Source organism: Charadrius vociferus, unplaced genomic scaffold (genome assembly GCF_000708025.1).
Source record: "Charadrius vociferus isolate BGI_N301 unplaced genomic scaffold, ASM70802v2 scaffold282, whole genome shotgun sequence".
In the NCBI taxonomy this organism is placed as follows: Eukaryota; Metazoa; Chordata; class Aves; order Charadriiformes; family Charadriidae; genus Charadrius; species Charadrius vociferus.
This window is the reverse complement of record NW_009647731.1, coordinates 2660903-2676922: the sequence shown is the minus strand read 5'-3', so window position 1 is coordinate 2676922 and position 16020 is coordinate 2660903. Positions and strand designations below refer to the sequence as shown.

General features: G+C 48.9%; 1 protein-coding gene across 1 annotated transcript in view; it reads left to right on the top strand.

Moving 5' to 3' along the window:
- ITPRIP (inositol 1,4,5-trisphosphate receptor interacting protein) overlaps positions 1 to 12181 on the top strand; it is a 16087-nt gene extending 3906 nt beyond the window's left edge. Inside the window, exon 2 of the mRNA XM_009881548.1 lies at positions 10519 to 12181. Coding sequence (XP_009879850.1) covers positions 10532 to 12181 — 1650 coding nt within the window. The 5' untranslated portion in view covers positions 10519 to 10531. The remainder of the gene's footprint in view (positions 1 to 10518) is intronic.
- Positions 12182 to 16020: the final 3839 nt, after the last annotated feature.

The window sequence follows — 16020 nt, the reverse complement described above, 5'->3', positions numbered from 1 at the left end:
GGGGGTGGGGGGGGGTTGGGAGGTTTTTTTGCTTTATTTAAGGAACTATATTGTGTTTTATAAAAAAGCTGGGATTTCAGGCAATGGAATAAAGCATTGCTTTTCATTTCTGTGGTGATGTTTTGGCTATAGTAGGCAGCTTTTAAATACTATTCCTCCCCAACTGTTTGTATTCAAACAGCTGTAACTAGTTAGCAAAACAATAGTCCAGTATCACACAAACCCCAATCCCATCCAGTGTTCTTGAGTCCTGTTTAAGCAGATACTTGGGCCTGCAGGTCTCCTGACACAAGAGTGTGACTTTGTCACTGAGCCAAGACTGTGATGGAGTAGAAGATCTCAGATCAACCAAATTCCCAGCCTGCAATGACCATTTTCTTTTTGCTGTGTTTTTGTTTAGTATCTCATTGTGAAACTATCTGGCAACTACTGTGCTTTCTACTGTCTGTAAGATATAAGTGCTCATTGTTACATGACTGAAATGGGACTTCATAGTTTCACATGTAAAACATAGTCATTCTGCAAGTCATATCTGAGCTGTGCCAATATCCACATGTGCACTTCTTAGACGTGCTGGAGTGGCATATCCCTGCTGGGAAATCAACATTGTAAAAACACTTCTGCCAACCCTTTTAAGACCAAAGTATTTGTTTCAATGGATGTACGATATACAGTCAAGTCGGATGTGTAGCAATGTAGGGTATATGCTTACCTTAGGATAAGGAGAGTCAAGAGTAACCACTGCCTGATTTAACAACACTGGTGTGATTTTTCTCCACCTTGTTGAGAATTAAGTGGGGAAAAGGAGAGCAGGTTCAACCAAACATCTTGGGAATTGAACCCTTTTTGTATTCTCGCCACCTTTCCCTGAGGTGACTGCCAGATCAGATCAATGAGCCGTGGCTGCCTGCATGTGCGAGGGGAGGTCGTGTGGCTGAGAGGGTGACAGCCACAGTGGGTCCCAGCGTGAGCACCAGGTGGAGGCCAGAGAGCATCTGGGCAGTGACATTGCTCTGTACGTTGTGGTTGACACTATCAGGCTTTTTGGTAGAGCAGCAGGGGGTTTGTGTCCATCTGTGCTGATGAAAGATTGTGCGAGGGAGCGACCAGCGTTTGCCTGCCTGTGCTCCCATCACGTTGGGCTTGAGGGGGTGGAGCTGATGGGTAAGCCAACCTTCTTTTTTTATTTCTTGGTGTGTGTCTTTTCTCCTCCTATGGAGAGAGAGGGGGGAAAAAAAAAAAACACAACAAGAAAAGCCAAAAACTCACAGAAGTTCAGTCTACTCCAATTGTTTTCCTTACAATTAACAGACAAAATTTATCTGGCTTAAAAAGCCAAGCTGTTCCTGGCTGGGTTCCTACCACAACAGCTCGGTACGTGGGTGGGAGCCACATGTACACTTCCTACCTTTCCCCTCCTGCCTCCCTCGCAGCCAGCACTGTGTTCCAATTTGTAAAACCCCTTCTTGACTGTAGCAAGGGGAACCTGAGGCACTGCACAGACTGCCCACGTGCTGCTTGCTGACAAGGGCTGAGCTGGCTTGCACAGTCAAAAAGCAAAAAAAGTGTTCAGGCAATGGGCAGGATGCTGAGTAACACACTCATGCTGTCAGCTTTGTCTCCTGGTCTCCATGGACACCCCTTCTTGGGTCCAGCCTTACAGTGAGTAAACAGTGAGTGCACTGGGGGTATAACGTGGTTCTGCGTTTATTTAGTAGTTATTACAGCTGTCTTTGGTGGTTGCTGGCTTCTGGGGCAAGAAGAGGGGCCAGAATTGTGTTTTGGTTAGTGGTGTGATATCTGCATGCACTGAGAAATAGTGACACAAATACCCAGATAAATCCCCCACTTGCTGGTGAAACTGAAAATCTGACAGGTGCCACACCTCTTTGGGTTTTGGAAAAGAGACCTAGAAGACAAATAATTCCTTTTAAGCCAGAAAGAAAACTTGGTACTGTCTAGGCTTTGGCAGAAGCGGGGCCATGGAATTTTATGGCAACATCTTAAAAATGCATCTGTGTGCAGAGAAAGCTGAGGCAGGAGGGGAGGACATCTGGAGTGGTACTGCAAGAAGAAAAGAAACAATCTGTCCTACGTTTACCCACAGTGGTCACTGGGAAGTTAGGGGTTCAGACTGCTGCAAGGGAGAGTTAATGAGGCATGAGAAAAAGCTTCCTGATGACAAAAGCAGTGAACGACTGGAAGACATGAGAGAGACTCCCTGTCCTTCCCAGGGCAAGTCAAGCACCCATCTGTCTGGAGATATGCTGACAAAATCACTCCTCGCTTGGACCTGGGGCTGCACAGTAGCGTCTGCCTCCAGAGCAACATTGGTGCCGCTCACATGCTTATCCACCCTGAATCCGCCTGTCCGTGGGAAGGGTGGGCTACCTAGTCCTGTACACAGGATGAGCATCAGCATTTCCTTGGAAATACCTGATCTGGTGACCCTGGGAGGAAAATATTGCTTCCGAAAGTCCACAGCAGACCTGTTGGGCAGGATGTCCGACTCGGGCTGCGCGACTGACCCCGTTGGCAGTGCAGCGGGCCCAGGACAGGATGTCCACCAAAATTACGAAAGGCTAACGTGTTCTCAATCGAACAGCAAAACAATAGTTATCAAGCAAGTGGCCTTGTCCAACTGCTGTCCTGTGGCCAAACAGCTAATCTGGGGTGGGGCTTCCAGGCATGTTTTGGAAGGCAGTAGCGCTGCTATACCTGTCTTTTGTACTCCTGAGCAGGCCAGCTGGCTTGTTCTGGTTTTAAACATGGTTGAGATACCAGTCTCAACATCTAGGCCTCTGCACCTCTGCATTGAAGCATTTGGTCCTTTCCACTGGTGGCTTTGGTAGAGAGCCAAAGCCAGAGCCCAATCCCACCAGTCTGTGCTGAAACAACTGAAGCAACTGTGCTGGCAACTGGAATTTAGTACTTTGTCTGTAGCACTAGTTTAACGCTCAGAAAGGCAAGCCAGAGTATGAGTTGTAGCTGCTGTGGCTGGTGCTTTTCAGTAGCTCATCACACCAATGTCCTGCACACAAGCTTAATTCATAGCAGGGGAAAGACCTGGTGCTGCTCGGGCTCTGTATTGTGTTTTTGTGGCTCCTAATTTTCCTGGCTGGGCTGCAGCTGGGTGTGTGCTTAAGAGATGAGAGAGCAGGAGCCTGTCCTGGCTGCCCTGTGCTGCATGATCTCTGGGTGAGCTCTGCTGGGTGCTGTCACAGCTGATGGTGGAGTGGGAAGTGGGGGGGTCTTTGTGACTCTGTACAAGTCTGGGGACATGTTCTCAGTGAACAGTGGGGTCTTCATCCTGGAGGGTAGAAACCAGCTGAGGATCCTCATCTGAGCCTCTGGGCTCTTGCTGCCCGTGCCAGGTGAAAGCCAGGGTTACGTGTGCTAATGCATATGCGGTGGGGTGGGAAGGGTAGCCTGGTGCAATAAACCCTGAGTCACCCTGGGGTGTGTTCCAGCACATGGGTTTTCCAGCCCCCTCGAGGGTCCAGTGCCTTGCCAGCCCCATCTGACTCAGGTGAACATAAAACTCTTGTTTTGAGATGCAGTGCTTTGGCATGATGTCTCCTAGGAGCTGGCTTAGCTGGCAGCTTCCATCGCACCAGGGTACTGGATAATCCACAGGCCCCAAACAAATGTGGTGCTGACCTCGGAGGAAATCTCACTCACTTCTGGTCTGAAATTCGTCACCAAAAAGGGATTCCTCCCCTGGCCACCCCAGAACATGCTTCTTCAGTAAACACGGTCTCAAGAACAAGGCAGGTTTGAGTGAAGTCCTACCAAAACTAATTCCTTGAGTCCCATGGAAGCCCAGGTCAAATCTGGAGAGCAGAGCATTGACCTGAAAGCAGAAAAGTGTTGAGGGCATCAACCTCAGGGGCCAGGAAGGAGATCAAAGCTTAGATTACTGTTTGGAGGAGAGCCTTCAAGAGAAATTTCTGTCATCCCAAGGAAGCAATCGGACTATAAGGGCACAGATATGTGCTCTTTTTTCAAATGTGTGCGTATACAGTTAAAACCTGAAGACTTTTCTTTTTCTTCTCAGTACGAAAGAGGCAAAAATTGAACAAATTCCCAGCAACTAACAGCAGAGACTAGTCTGATATCTTCACCAGGGTATTGCCCTCTCTGGTGGTACCTTCGTCTCTTTCTGTGAACAACCATCCAGCACGTGTCTATTCCTGAGGCTTTACATGTGGCAGCTGGAAGGAAAACTGGCCTCGGTGTCTGTCCTGAGCCAGCAAAGGCCTTTCAATTGCTCTGTAAATGTTGATGGGGAGATGGTGGAAAAAACAGCAACATCAGTGGTGTGGGGTTGACTAATTACAGTGCATCTTTCCAAGTTTTTGTCAGGAACAATAATACTGATATGCATTTCTACAATTCCCCTTTCTCTTTCAATGTGTTTGTGTCTTACAATTCAGAGCTTGTCTTTCCAAGTAAGAAGAAACTTAATTTCTCCCTGCTGCAGCCAGGCATCTCTGAATACATGTGGAGGCAGCAATGGCATTTGCAGATTGGAGAAGGACATAGAGCATCACAAAGAGCTTTCAGCAACCTTTTTGTCTGACTAGGTTTTCATAAATGCAGCAGAAGCATTTGCAGATGATACTCTCAAAGGCCAAAAGGCAATTTGATTTCTCTGGGGCTCCCAGAAGCCCAGCCATGAGGGAGTATGGCTGGGCTGGGCCTGAAACCCCTGGGCTTGAGCTTCACATCTTTCCAGCAAGAAAGTCCCAAGTGCGGGTTAGTGGCTGTTCTGGGCTATTAATCTTTCCAGTCAAAACAAGAAGTGGAGTCCTTTCCAGACCTCAAGGACCTTCCCAAAAAGAGTCTTAGAAATGATGTTTGTTCCCGTGAAACTTCTGGTTTCAAAAACTTGGCAGCTTTCAATGAAGAAAGATCCCAACCAGCTGTAGTAACTATCATCTGTTTGAATCACCTCTTTTCTTGCAGCCTACCAAAGCGAAACACAATGTGGCAGCCACTTATTCACTGCCTTTTGTGTCAGCCAAATCGCAGGAAGCAATCGAGTGTGTCGTAAATGACGTCTTGGCGTATTCCAGCGCATTACTGAACCGCATTCAGTGGCTTGACTTGGGTTTTTCTAATTTAAGGATCAAAGCTTCAGCTCACTTCTGTCTGGTTTATTGCTGAACACCAGCCAGAGCATGTTTTGCTTCCCATGATTCAAAATTAAAGGGAGTAAAAAGGTGGAAAAAAATGCAGCTGTATGAGCAGCTCTTGAGGAAAGAAAGGGACCGTTAATGAAAGCAAAGTATTCTCCTGTCTTCAGAAAAGATGGAGGGTTATCTGGGCTCAGAGCACGAGCAGAGGCAAGTTGCAAGCTGCCATTTAAATCTTTTTTTTTTCTTTCTTTTTTTTTTTTTTTCCTTTGCCAGACTGAGCAGGAGGCAAAAGGGTGTGAAGCTGCTGTGGAAAAGTGTGTGAGGAAGGCTTGGGAACATCAGAAGTTGAGCTCATTTTAGCTGGAAGGGACTGGAGATTGTTATGGCTTTGAGCATCATCATCTCTCTGAAGGATTTTGCTGCTTGTGCAGCAAAATCCCCTATGACAGAGTGGCTGATGGGAAGGGGGAGGCACACACTGCCACACAGCAGTGGCTGTCCCGAGTCAGCCACACAAACACCAAATGAGCTCTGTGATGCTCCCAGGTGAGGAGGAGATGTTCAAGGCAGAAGCTGAAGGTCAAGCCGAGCTCTGCCCCCATGCCACATAAAACACCACTAAGCAAATCTGCTTGTTCTAGAGTGCACTGCAGGCACTAGTCATCTACAGGGCTGACTACAGTCAGGAAACAGCATGATGGCTATTTTTATATTGTCTTGCAATAGTGTCTGCAGGTGGTTTTCCTTCAAGGCCACTTGTGCAGGGACACAGGTGGCGCAGGTGATGCAGAGACAGTTGTTGCAGAGATGCAGGCACAGCGAGTGCTGATTTGCAAAGCTCAGCACCAGATTTTCATCTTAGGGGCCTGTGTGTGTGCTGGTGAGGAGCTGCAACTCTGCCTCTGCTCTAGTCTCAAGGGGCTGAGCATGGCTGGCAGGTCAGGTCTCACCAAAGGGACCGTTTTCAGAGCTCCAGCCCATTTCCTCCCCAGCCTTTGGCATGGCTGCCACTGCCCACACATGGCAAAGGAGAAGAGTCTTTTCCAGTGGCAGTTTTGGGGCAAGGCTCTCTGGGCATACTCACCCCGTGTTTTTTATTACATGAATGCAAGAGGTTTTTGCTCAGCTCTCAAAGGCCTCCTGGCCCCATTGCTTGACTGTAGCCAAACTGCTGCCTGGCTGTGTGGAGGCTTTATGCTCCTGTAAGTTTCATGCACTGCTTCCCCAGCAACACACTACAGGTAACCGCGTTCCAGATGAGCCGTGGAACCAAACATCGCTGAACCGTGCAATGAAGGGCTTTCAGATCAGCTAGCGTGAGAGCTGGCCTCCTGCTCCATGTGGCTTCATGGCACCAACCTGAACTGCATGATAGCAGTGTCATCTTTCCCCTTCCCCTCCTAGGGCTCCACACATCACTCAGGACCTGCTGTGGGGCTGACTGGGGTCCTGCAGCTGGAGAGATGCTTCAGGCTTGAAAGGATGAGGTCTAACTTGCCTGGAACCCAAGGGTGAAGGGCTGCAGGTGCTCTTGGTGAGGCCTTTGAACATACCAAGTGCTGCAGGATGTGGCTGATCATTATTTCTAATTGGGCAGCAGAGCAATCAGCTGCTTTTATCTCTCTGAGCCTTTGCTCACCAGCTGGAGAGTAGGATGGTGTCTGCCCCCTCACTTCCCAGGGTGGTTCAGAGCGGTCGTTAACCTTAAAATCAGCGAAGCACCAAGTCACTGAAGCAGTGAGTGCCACAGAAAAGCCCAGAAGGAAACTAATTTGATGCCAGAGGCGAGTTTGAACAAGCAGCATCACGTTCTGGGCAGTGAGCAGAGATGGACCTTTTCATGGAGACAGTGGGGCTCCACATACCTGATTGTTTCCAGGCCTACTCCCTTCCCCGAGTGGCTTTCCTTAGCTTCAGTGCTCCTTTCCGCACTTTGTGCCCCCAGGAGCCTAAGAGGTGGGGTCTCTGCTCTTGATGTGGTGAGGACCACAGTGCCCTCCTTCAAGGGGGTCTTTGGAGCCCTGGGACTGATGCAAGAGGGTCTGCAGAAGGTAGTTAGATGTAAGTCTGTTACCAAACCTGGACATTGTCTGTGTTTTGAATGGGGGAAAAAACTGGCAGGGCTAGAAATTTGGAAAAGGTTGAAGATCACTTTGAGAGCTTGCTGTTTAAAAACTCATGAATGCTTTTTTTTTTTCTTTTTTTCCTTATGCTTGAAATGTTGCTAAATTGGATGCATAAATGAAACAACGACGTTTCTCTTTCTTAGTCTCCAGCTTGGAAATATTTGGACTCTATCCCTCTTCCCCACACAAAAGCTGTCTCAGCAAGAGCAGGCATAAATATTTTTATCAGACTTAAATTGCTTGGGCTGAAGTTAAAAGCAAGGGAAAAGAGCGGCCTTTGTTATGGGGAAGGCTGGACCGCCCTAGCAGGCAGTGCTACTGGTTTCACCTGTATTATTTAGTCTTCCCATATTAGCCAGGAAAGCTGTGTCTGATGAGATGTGGGAATGCTCTGCTCGTACCACCCTTCCCACCACCCTTGTCAAGGCCAGGCGCCACTGACCTTGGTCACCGAGCATCATTGACCTTAAGCCTTAACTGGGGTTAATGTTTGGCTTCATTTTCTGGTGGGAATAGCTACAGTAGCAAAAGGGTGGTTTTGACCAGCAAAACTTCCTTTATTCAGGCTGAAAACAGACATCCCTCTAGCAAATTCATGCAACCTGAAGATCTTGTCATTTCCAGTTTTCATCCTGACTGTCTTCCAGAGGTTGATGCCTGTAGAGTTTGCTGGGGAAAGAGGTGGTGTGCGTGCTTCCTAACCTACTCCTGCAAGATCAGCTGGGGTAGCCTAGACTGTCAGTGTGACGCAAATGAATTCAGCTGAGCTGGCCAGTGATGGACTTGGCGATATCTGGCCTAACCCTTTCTGCTGGCAGAGCTTTGGGTCAGGTAACCTCTGGAAGTGGTGTGCCCATGGGCAGCTGGGCACAAGAGAGTCTTGAAGGGTACAAGAAGATTCTAAGGAAGCTGAATTATTTCAGCCTTACGCATCTACGAAGTAATCTGGTAACAGTGGAACATTTCATCTGCAGGGACAGTGGTCCAGCAGGGCAGAACAGCGATGTCATCCTGGTCAAGACTGCAAAAGGAGGCACCTGGCCCTTGGCCATGTTATTTTTAAGCTTGGAAAGTGCACATGGTCTGCAAGAGCGTAGCACTAAGGAAAGGAACTCGCCAGTGCTTCCTGCCCTGCCCCGGCAAACTGATAAAACCCATTGCAATGCAGGGCGACCCCAGTTTATTTTTAAAATGTGGCCAGGCATGGAGCTCAAAGAATAACTGGAACACCCAGATTTGTGCATTAATTCAGCTTTAATTCATTGCCTGATGAATTAAAGAGTTAATGTAAATGTAAAAAGGACAAAAAAGGCCCGCAAACCATCTCCAGAGCAATGTCTGCATTAGGGGATTCATCTATGTATGTGGGATCTAAAAAAAGGGTAGTTAGTAAGCGTTGCACAGGGAGGGGCACTTAGTGTCATGCTGAGCACCGTGTGAACTTTCTTGCTGCTTGGACAATGCATCTCAATCCTGTTGCCTTCCCTTGTTATTCCAGTCCCAGCCCTCTTGTAAGCAAAGATAATTGCATGCCGAAGGATACAGTTCCCATGTGCAGTAAGTGCTCACATCGAGGAAATCTAGGTTCCTGCAATCGAAAGTCAGCAGTTTGTTGTGCGGTAATGATAACAAGGCCCACTGGGATGGATCTATCTTTATTGCATGCCCTGTGGAGGCATAAATGAGACTGCCAGAGTTGTTCTCCTTCTTGCCCAGAGGCTGGGACAGTGGGATCGCTGTGGCACCCAAACATGCTGGGTTTATTTCTTTATTTCTGTAACAGAAACGCTTCTCTCAAACACACTTTTGAGGCATTGAAGGAGCTGTGTTAAAATGTCCCAGCTGGAAGAAGAGATACCCTTGCTTGTGCTTCTTGCCCTTCTGATGTCCCTGGGCTAGGACTGATGTTGCTAGAAAGAGGGACTGGTGAGCTTGCCACATCTCAGCAGTGGGCGACAACCTCGGATTGTCCTGCTCTGAGCAGGCACTTGGGATCTTGATAGTGCTGCCAGCCCTCCAGGAGCAGAAATGCCACCAGAGAGGAGACATCCCAGGCTTTAGCCTTGAACACCCTCTGGCCCAGAACTCTGGGAGGCCTCGTCAGGGCCAGGCGGATGCCCCAGCAATGGGACTATGTCCCAGAAAGCTGGGAATTAAATTCTTTCACCATGAGTCCCATGGCATGGAAAGCTTTATTAAGTGTGAGGTCTGAGCAGCAGAGCCAGTAATCACACAAAGCAACTCCAAAATACCATAGCAGTCTCAGTCATGCCAAGGGCCTGTGCCAGGGGTGACATGTGGGCCTGTTGCTGGCACACGGCTGCCTGCAGCAAGCGCCGTGACACCAAGACCTCACAGCCATGCTGAGGTCACTTCAAACGGGAGCGAGCTGGTTGCAAGCACAGCTGTTAAGGGGGTGATTGGGGGAGATGGCTTAGATCAAAGCCATGGTGTTTACTAATGTCTTCCACAGATTAATAGTGAAGTAAAGATAAACAACCTGATGCTTTTAAAACCACTGGGCTAAAGGAAACCCTTTCTGGTTCACCAATCTTTCTGCCTCTGCCCCTTTTCCAGGGACCACAGTCATGAGGCATCCCGGGGGCTGGGAGGATTTGCCACAGCCTGATCCTGATGGTGCAGAAAGGCAGGAAGAGCTTTGCCTATAGTGCCTCCTTAGAAGCACAAAACCATGCAGGCTTGTTCCCACCCAGGTGCACGTAACCAGCACAGCAGTGAAGATTGCTCTGATCCAAGCAGGCTGCGTGGGCCCCCAGACGTGCTTAACATGGAAGGTGGCCAGGACAGCCTTGTCTGTGCCGTTGCCACATCTGCAACATTAGCCTTATGTTGAGGGAAAGCAGTGATGAGCATTCCAGTCCTTCTTTTTTACACCTGCCTGCTTCTTTTCCCTTTCAGTTCAGGGGAACTTTAAAGGAGAGAGGAAGGACATGCCCTCCCACAGTGCCTCAACAGCATCACAGTGGGTTGATGGTAGCAAGTGCCTTCAAAGTTCTGTTCTTCAAAGCTAATTTGGTAAGAGGACCATCCTCGCCATGTGCTGATAAAGTCTCTTTGGGCAGCTTGGTTGATAACTTGCAGAAACAGGCATGGGCTTAGGAGCTGCTAGACTCTCTTCAGGGCTAGAAAGAATACCAAAGCTTTTTTTCAAGAGGGGACTTCCTTTCATTTTTCTTGTTGAGGGATTATACTCTGAATTGTGGGTCATTCTGCCTTTCTTTCTCTTCCAGGGAAGGAACTGCCATGCCCGTGGGAATCTTCCGTGTGTGCCTAGTGGTGATTACAGCTATTGTCAACCACCCGCTCCTCTTCCCTAAAGAGAATGGCACTGTCCCCGAGAACACAGAAGAAATCATTCGGAAGATGAAGGAGCGGGAGGAGAGCCTTCGGCTGGAGCAGTTGCGCTTGGAGCAGGAAATTGCAGAGCAGGAAGCCACACAGAAGACTCTGGAAAAGGCTGCAGAGGTAGTGGAGGAAAGCAAAGAGGAAAAAGTCCGATGGGATATGTGGACTGCCCTTTCCATGGTCATCTTCCTGCTGGTTGAGCTCTGGAGGCAGGATTTCCAGGAAGGGATTTGGCAGGACACAGGAGGAGAAGAGGATGACATGGCTGTCCTGGGGAAAGCATTTAAAGGTGTGTCCTTCCCTGACAAGGCCGTCTTGGCCAGCTTCTACGAGAAGCGCATCCTGGGTACCACTGGAGATATGGCCAGGATGCGGGAGATGGTGGAAGGCTTTGCAGATGACCTGCTGGAAGCCTTGAGGAGTGTTTGTAACCGGGATGCTGACATGGAAGTGGAGGACTGCATGGGTGTGGGGAGCATGTATGAGAACTGGAGAGTGCGTAAACCTTTCGTCTGTGATCTGATAGTGCCTTTTGCCCCCCCAGAGCCATACTGTTTTCGGTCCCAGACCTGGTGCTCTGGTGACTCTTTTCCCCCAGATGAACAAGGTTATGGCACTATCAAGGTATGCAGGGCAGATGAGGATGTGACAGGTTGCATCTGTGACAAGACTAAGCTAGGGGAAGATATGCTGTGCCTCCTCCATAGCCAAGCCAATACTACCAGGCCCAGCAGTGAGATGGAAGACCTCCTGTGTTTCAAAAATACTCAGTATCTGGATGCCGACCAAGTCATGAAGTGGTTCCAGATTGCAGTCACCAAGGCCTGGAACAGAATCTCCCACAAGTATGAATTTGACCTCTCCTTCAGCCTCCTGGACTCCCCGGGAGCCCTGAAGATAAAATTTAAGTCAGGGAAATCAATTGCCTTCAATCTCACCCCTGTGGTGCAGTACGAGAACTCTGATGTTTACTTCATCTCTCATTTCCCTCGGAGCAGCCTGGCAACAGGCCTCCCCTCCAGCACTCACTGGTTTCTCACCTTCGCAGTGTATGAGAGGAGGTTCATCCAGCTGGTCTCCAAAACACTGCCTGCCAACGCCTGCCATGTCAGCTGCCTTCAGATCCTCTCCTTCCTCCATGGGAAGCAGTGCAGCCTCACAGGTCCAAGCGGGCTCACCAACTACCACCTGAAGACAGTGATGCTGCATCTCCTGCAGGCACGTCCCAGTCAGGACTGGGCCCCAGAGAAGTTGGAGGCCCGTCTACAGGACATGCTGAAATTCCTGGAGAAATGTTTGCATGAGAAGAAGCTCTACCATTTCTTTATTGGCAATGGGAAGGTACCAGCAGAGCTGGGCTTCCCCATCATATTCCAGAGGGCTGAGCCTCTCAACCTTTTCCGTCCCTTTGTGCTACGCAGGGACGTTTACAGGAAGACAGTGGACACATTCCACGAGATGCTCAGGAACATGTCTGCACTGATAAATGAGTACACGGTGCACATTCCCCTTGCACAGACCAATGGGATCCATAAGGAATCCATTTAACCAAAGCCAGCAGAAAAACACTTGTTCTCTAAGCACAAGTCCAGAGGGCAGCTCTCCGAAGCCTCCTGGAGACAACTGACTTTGCCAACACAGCTTCTCGTCTGCAGCTGCACCTGTCCTGGGCCATGGTTTCTGCAGTAAGGGAGAGGGGAGGGGGGGGGAGGATAGGGAGAAAATGGAAGACGTGGTATAAAAGTAAGTTTCTGCTCTACTGGTGTGCTGGCTGGGTTTTATGCAGCTAAGAATATATTTTTCTATTGTGCCTCAGTCACGTTACAGTGGTGGTGAGCAACAAATGTGACTAATTTATTCAGATGCCTGCAATGCAAATGGTGGTGGTGGCCAAATACTTCATTTCCTTTGGAAGGGGGAGATAAGAAAAGGGTGGAGGAATTAGAGACAGCATCTTGGGATCGAAGGAGCCTGTCTGCTTGCAGACAGCAGGAGCTCTGCGACCCATGGGAAGTGCAACGTAAGACTCAGCGCTGGTGTGGGGAGAAAGGGATCTGGACTGGATGGAGATCCTTAAATCAGCCACAGGTCTTTAATCAAAAGGTAACTGCAGTTATATATAGTAAAAAAAAAAAGCCTTCCTGATAGGACTTGCAGCAGTAGTTTAAATGGCTTGTCCTGTCCTTCAGAAACACGCCTGCACCCTGCATTTTTCTTCTCCCTGGGGAGGATGGAGCAGAGCAGGCAGCAGGGCATGTGTCTTCAGACCATTTCATTTGAGTCTTCCATTTCTTCATGGTAACATGGCTAGTGGGTTATATTCCTGGCCATTTTCCATGGATAAATGGACAGGGACCTTTTTTTTACCTTAGATAAAGGAGAGAAACGCTGTTATTGGGTTCTGGCATTTTGGTGTATTTGGTTGTTTTCCTTACCTCGGGGCAGCAAGGCTGAGAACAGCCAAGAGAGAAAGGACTGCTACAGGTTTTGCTTTCATGAAAGAAGCAGTTCTCCAAAATCCTGCTGTAATGAAGCCAATCTCAGCAGTCTGGTAGCAGGAGGGAACAATCACCCTCCAGATGAGAATGTGACTCTCTCAGCATGGTTTTAATGAGGCCAAAGCCAGCAGGATAGCTCTAAGTTAGGAGGAGGGGATGAAAGAGGTGCACATGTAGCAGAGGTTGGCAGCACTGTCTCTGCAGCTGCCTTGTGGTCTGTGTCACATTCCTTCTGCTCCCAGACACCCAGGCAAAAGCTACCTGTTTGCCTCCATATAGGGTCTCCTCAATCCTTTTAAAGATTGCTGCTCTGATGGGGCTCTGAGGAGCTGCTGCTAGCAGACCAGAATTTGCTGAACTGGGAGCGCGATGGGGAAATAACCGCCTCTGCAGGCTTGAAAGGGAGAATCTCGAGGCATGTGCTAAAAAAACCCAATGCAGAAATGGATGTGCCTGAAGTCCGTCAGGAAGCAGCGTGGTAGTGCCACGCCAGTGGTCTGCCCAGCCCCGGCGAGGTGGCTTTGCTGGAGGATAGGGCTCAGTAGCTCCTCACCCTCCTTTGCATGCTTTGCACAGAATCCAAGCCAGGCCCTCAGTGCTGACCTGCTGTGTGTGTCCCTGAGGCTGACAGTGCTAAGGGGCCTTGCCTACCATTTTCCTACACTAGGATTTCCTGCAACGTTTTACCCCAGGGCTTTCCTGAATCCCGTTTACAAGAGGGTAGTTGTTCTGGGTGGTGAGACGCATCAGGGATGATATTACCATGACTCCACAGGTCCCTTTTTGTCAATCCTCTCTATCACATGCATCAGAGAGAAGATATAATCCTGTATCACTGCTAGGGACAGCATACAGCACGAGGCTTATTATCCAGCCTGTTGATAAGCAAGCTCTCCATAGACATGTCCTCCTTCTTTTTCCTGGTAAAAGCCATTTCACCACCTCCTTGATGTCTGCTCTTGTCTGTCCCTCCACCAGTGGGGGACATTTCATGCACAAAGGCAGAGAAAGCTGTAACTCCTGTTTCCATGCTGGTCTATAAGAAAGCACAGGTGGGGACAAGGAACTCTTTGCGCACATTGCTGCTCCCCTTGGCTTTTATCATCAGAGCTGTGGGGTGTGTAAGTAATATTTCTGAGCAGAAAGTAAGGGGTGGGGGGCCTACAGGAGAGCTGGGGAAGGACTTTTCACAGTGGCATGTAGTGATAGGATGAGGGGGAATGGCTTCAAACCAGAAGATGGTAGATTTAGATTAGATATTAGGAAGAAGTTTTTCACTTTGAGGGTGGTAAGGCACTGAAACAGGTTGCCCAGGAAAGCTAGGGATGTCCCATCCCTGGAGGTGTTCAAGGCCAGATTGGATGGGGCTTTGGGCAACCTGGTCTAGTGGGAGGTGTCCCTGCCCGTGGCAGAGGAGTTGGAACTCGATGATCTTCAAGGTCGCTTCCAACCTAAACCATTCTATGATCCTGTGAAAATGGGAGAGAAGAGGCTAGTGGGTAATGCCAGTAGAAAAGCGTCTTGGATCATCAGTGCTTGCTTCAGCACCCTTGGCGACGAGTGCCTGGGAGACTGCCAGGACTGGCAGAGCAACAGCCCAGGACTAATTGCTAACGCTAACAAGTGCTGTAAGCCCCTGGCTTTCATTAGCACAACCAAGCAAGCCTTCCCCAGTAGGAGGGAGGGCAGGAACAATCTCAGGGGACACGACAAGTAGGTAGTGACAAGCAGATGTACAGGGAGTGAATACTGGAGCCTGGAGGCTACACTGGAAGCTGTGTAAGTTGTTCGCAAACCCAAGCAATTTGCCATTTTCACCTGCCCAGGTTTACTGTGCAGTGCCTGTGGCAGACCCAGCTTTGCCTGGGCTGCTGGGAGGCAGGTCATGCTGAAGCAGTTGTGGTCAGAGTTGCTTCTAAATGTGTTCCCAGCCCAGCCAGAGAAAAATAAAAAATTCTCTGCCATTTCCTGTCAGGAATCTAAATTTAGACTGTCCAAAGAACAGAAACAAATTTGTGACCCAGGTCTCTCAGGAAATGACATTCAGGGTTGAAAAATAACTTTTATATAAGGTTGAGCAGGGGGAGGATGAGAAGAAAAGGCTGTTGAACAGACTAAGGTAACTCCCCTGTTAAAATGTCAGAACAAAGCTTTGTAATGCCAGTCCTACGGGCTTGTAAACATGCCTAAACTCGTCTTTACACAGCTCCGAGCACTGCTGCTCAGACTCACAGGGAACCTAAACTGATAAGTGGATTGAACCTTTTGTTCTTCATTTTCTGTATTTGTGTGCATGTTCTCTCTTAAGTCCAACTGACCCTGAGGTGTTCCCATGGGGTTTGGTTGAACCCAAGCTGGAGCTGAACCAAGGAACTTACGGATCTGATTCCCCTGAAAGCAAATTGCTTGGCTTAATTTTCCTATGTGCAATATGCTCATTTTGCCCTGAGCACCTTTTAAGAGGTCTGTTCTGTGGATGTAGGCTGTGAGGGAACCCACTCGTACCTGTCCGGGGGGAGAAGTGCTCTGTGATTGTAAGCTGTGTTCCAGTAAGCCTCAGGGCAGAGATCTTTGTAAGCCGTATACCAGTATATATACGAGAGGTATATACATGTCCCATCAGAGGAGATGTGGGTACACAGCGTTTCTCTGGGTCCGACCTCTGCAGTGGTACAAGGAAGCCATGATGTGAAGCACATCATTCCTTGGACTGCCTTGTCTCTCCTGTGTTAAATCTTTGCCCCCCAGGTACTAGCCCTGTCAGTAAAAGACCACATTCACATTTCATAAAAAAGGTTTATAAGACAGTTCAGCTCTATCAGCTGTCAGCCAGTAAAAATGTCCTAAGACTTTTTAGTACCACCCATGTGTAGTTCTGCCTTGATTGAA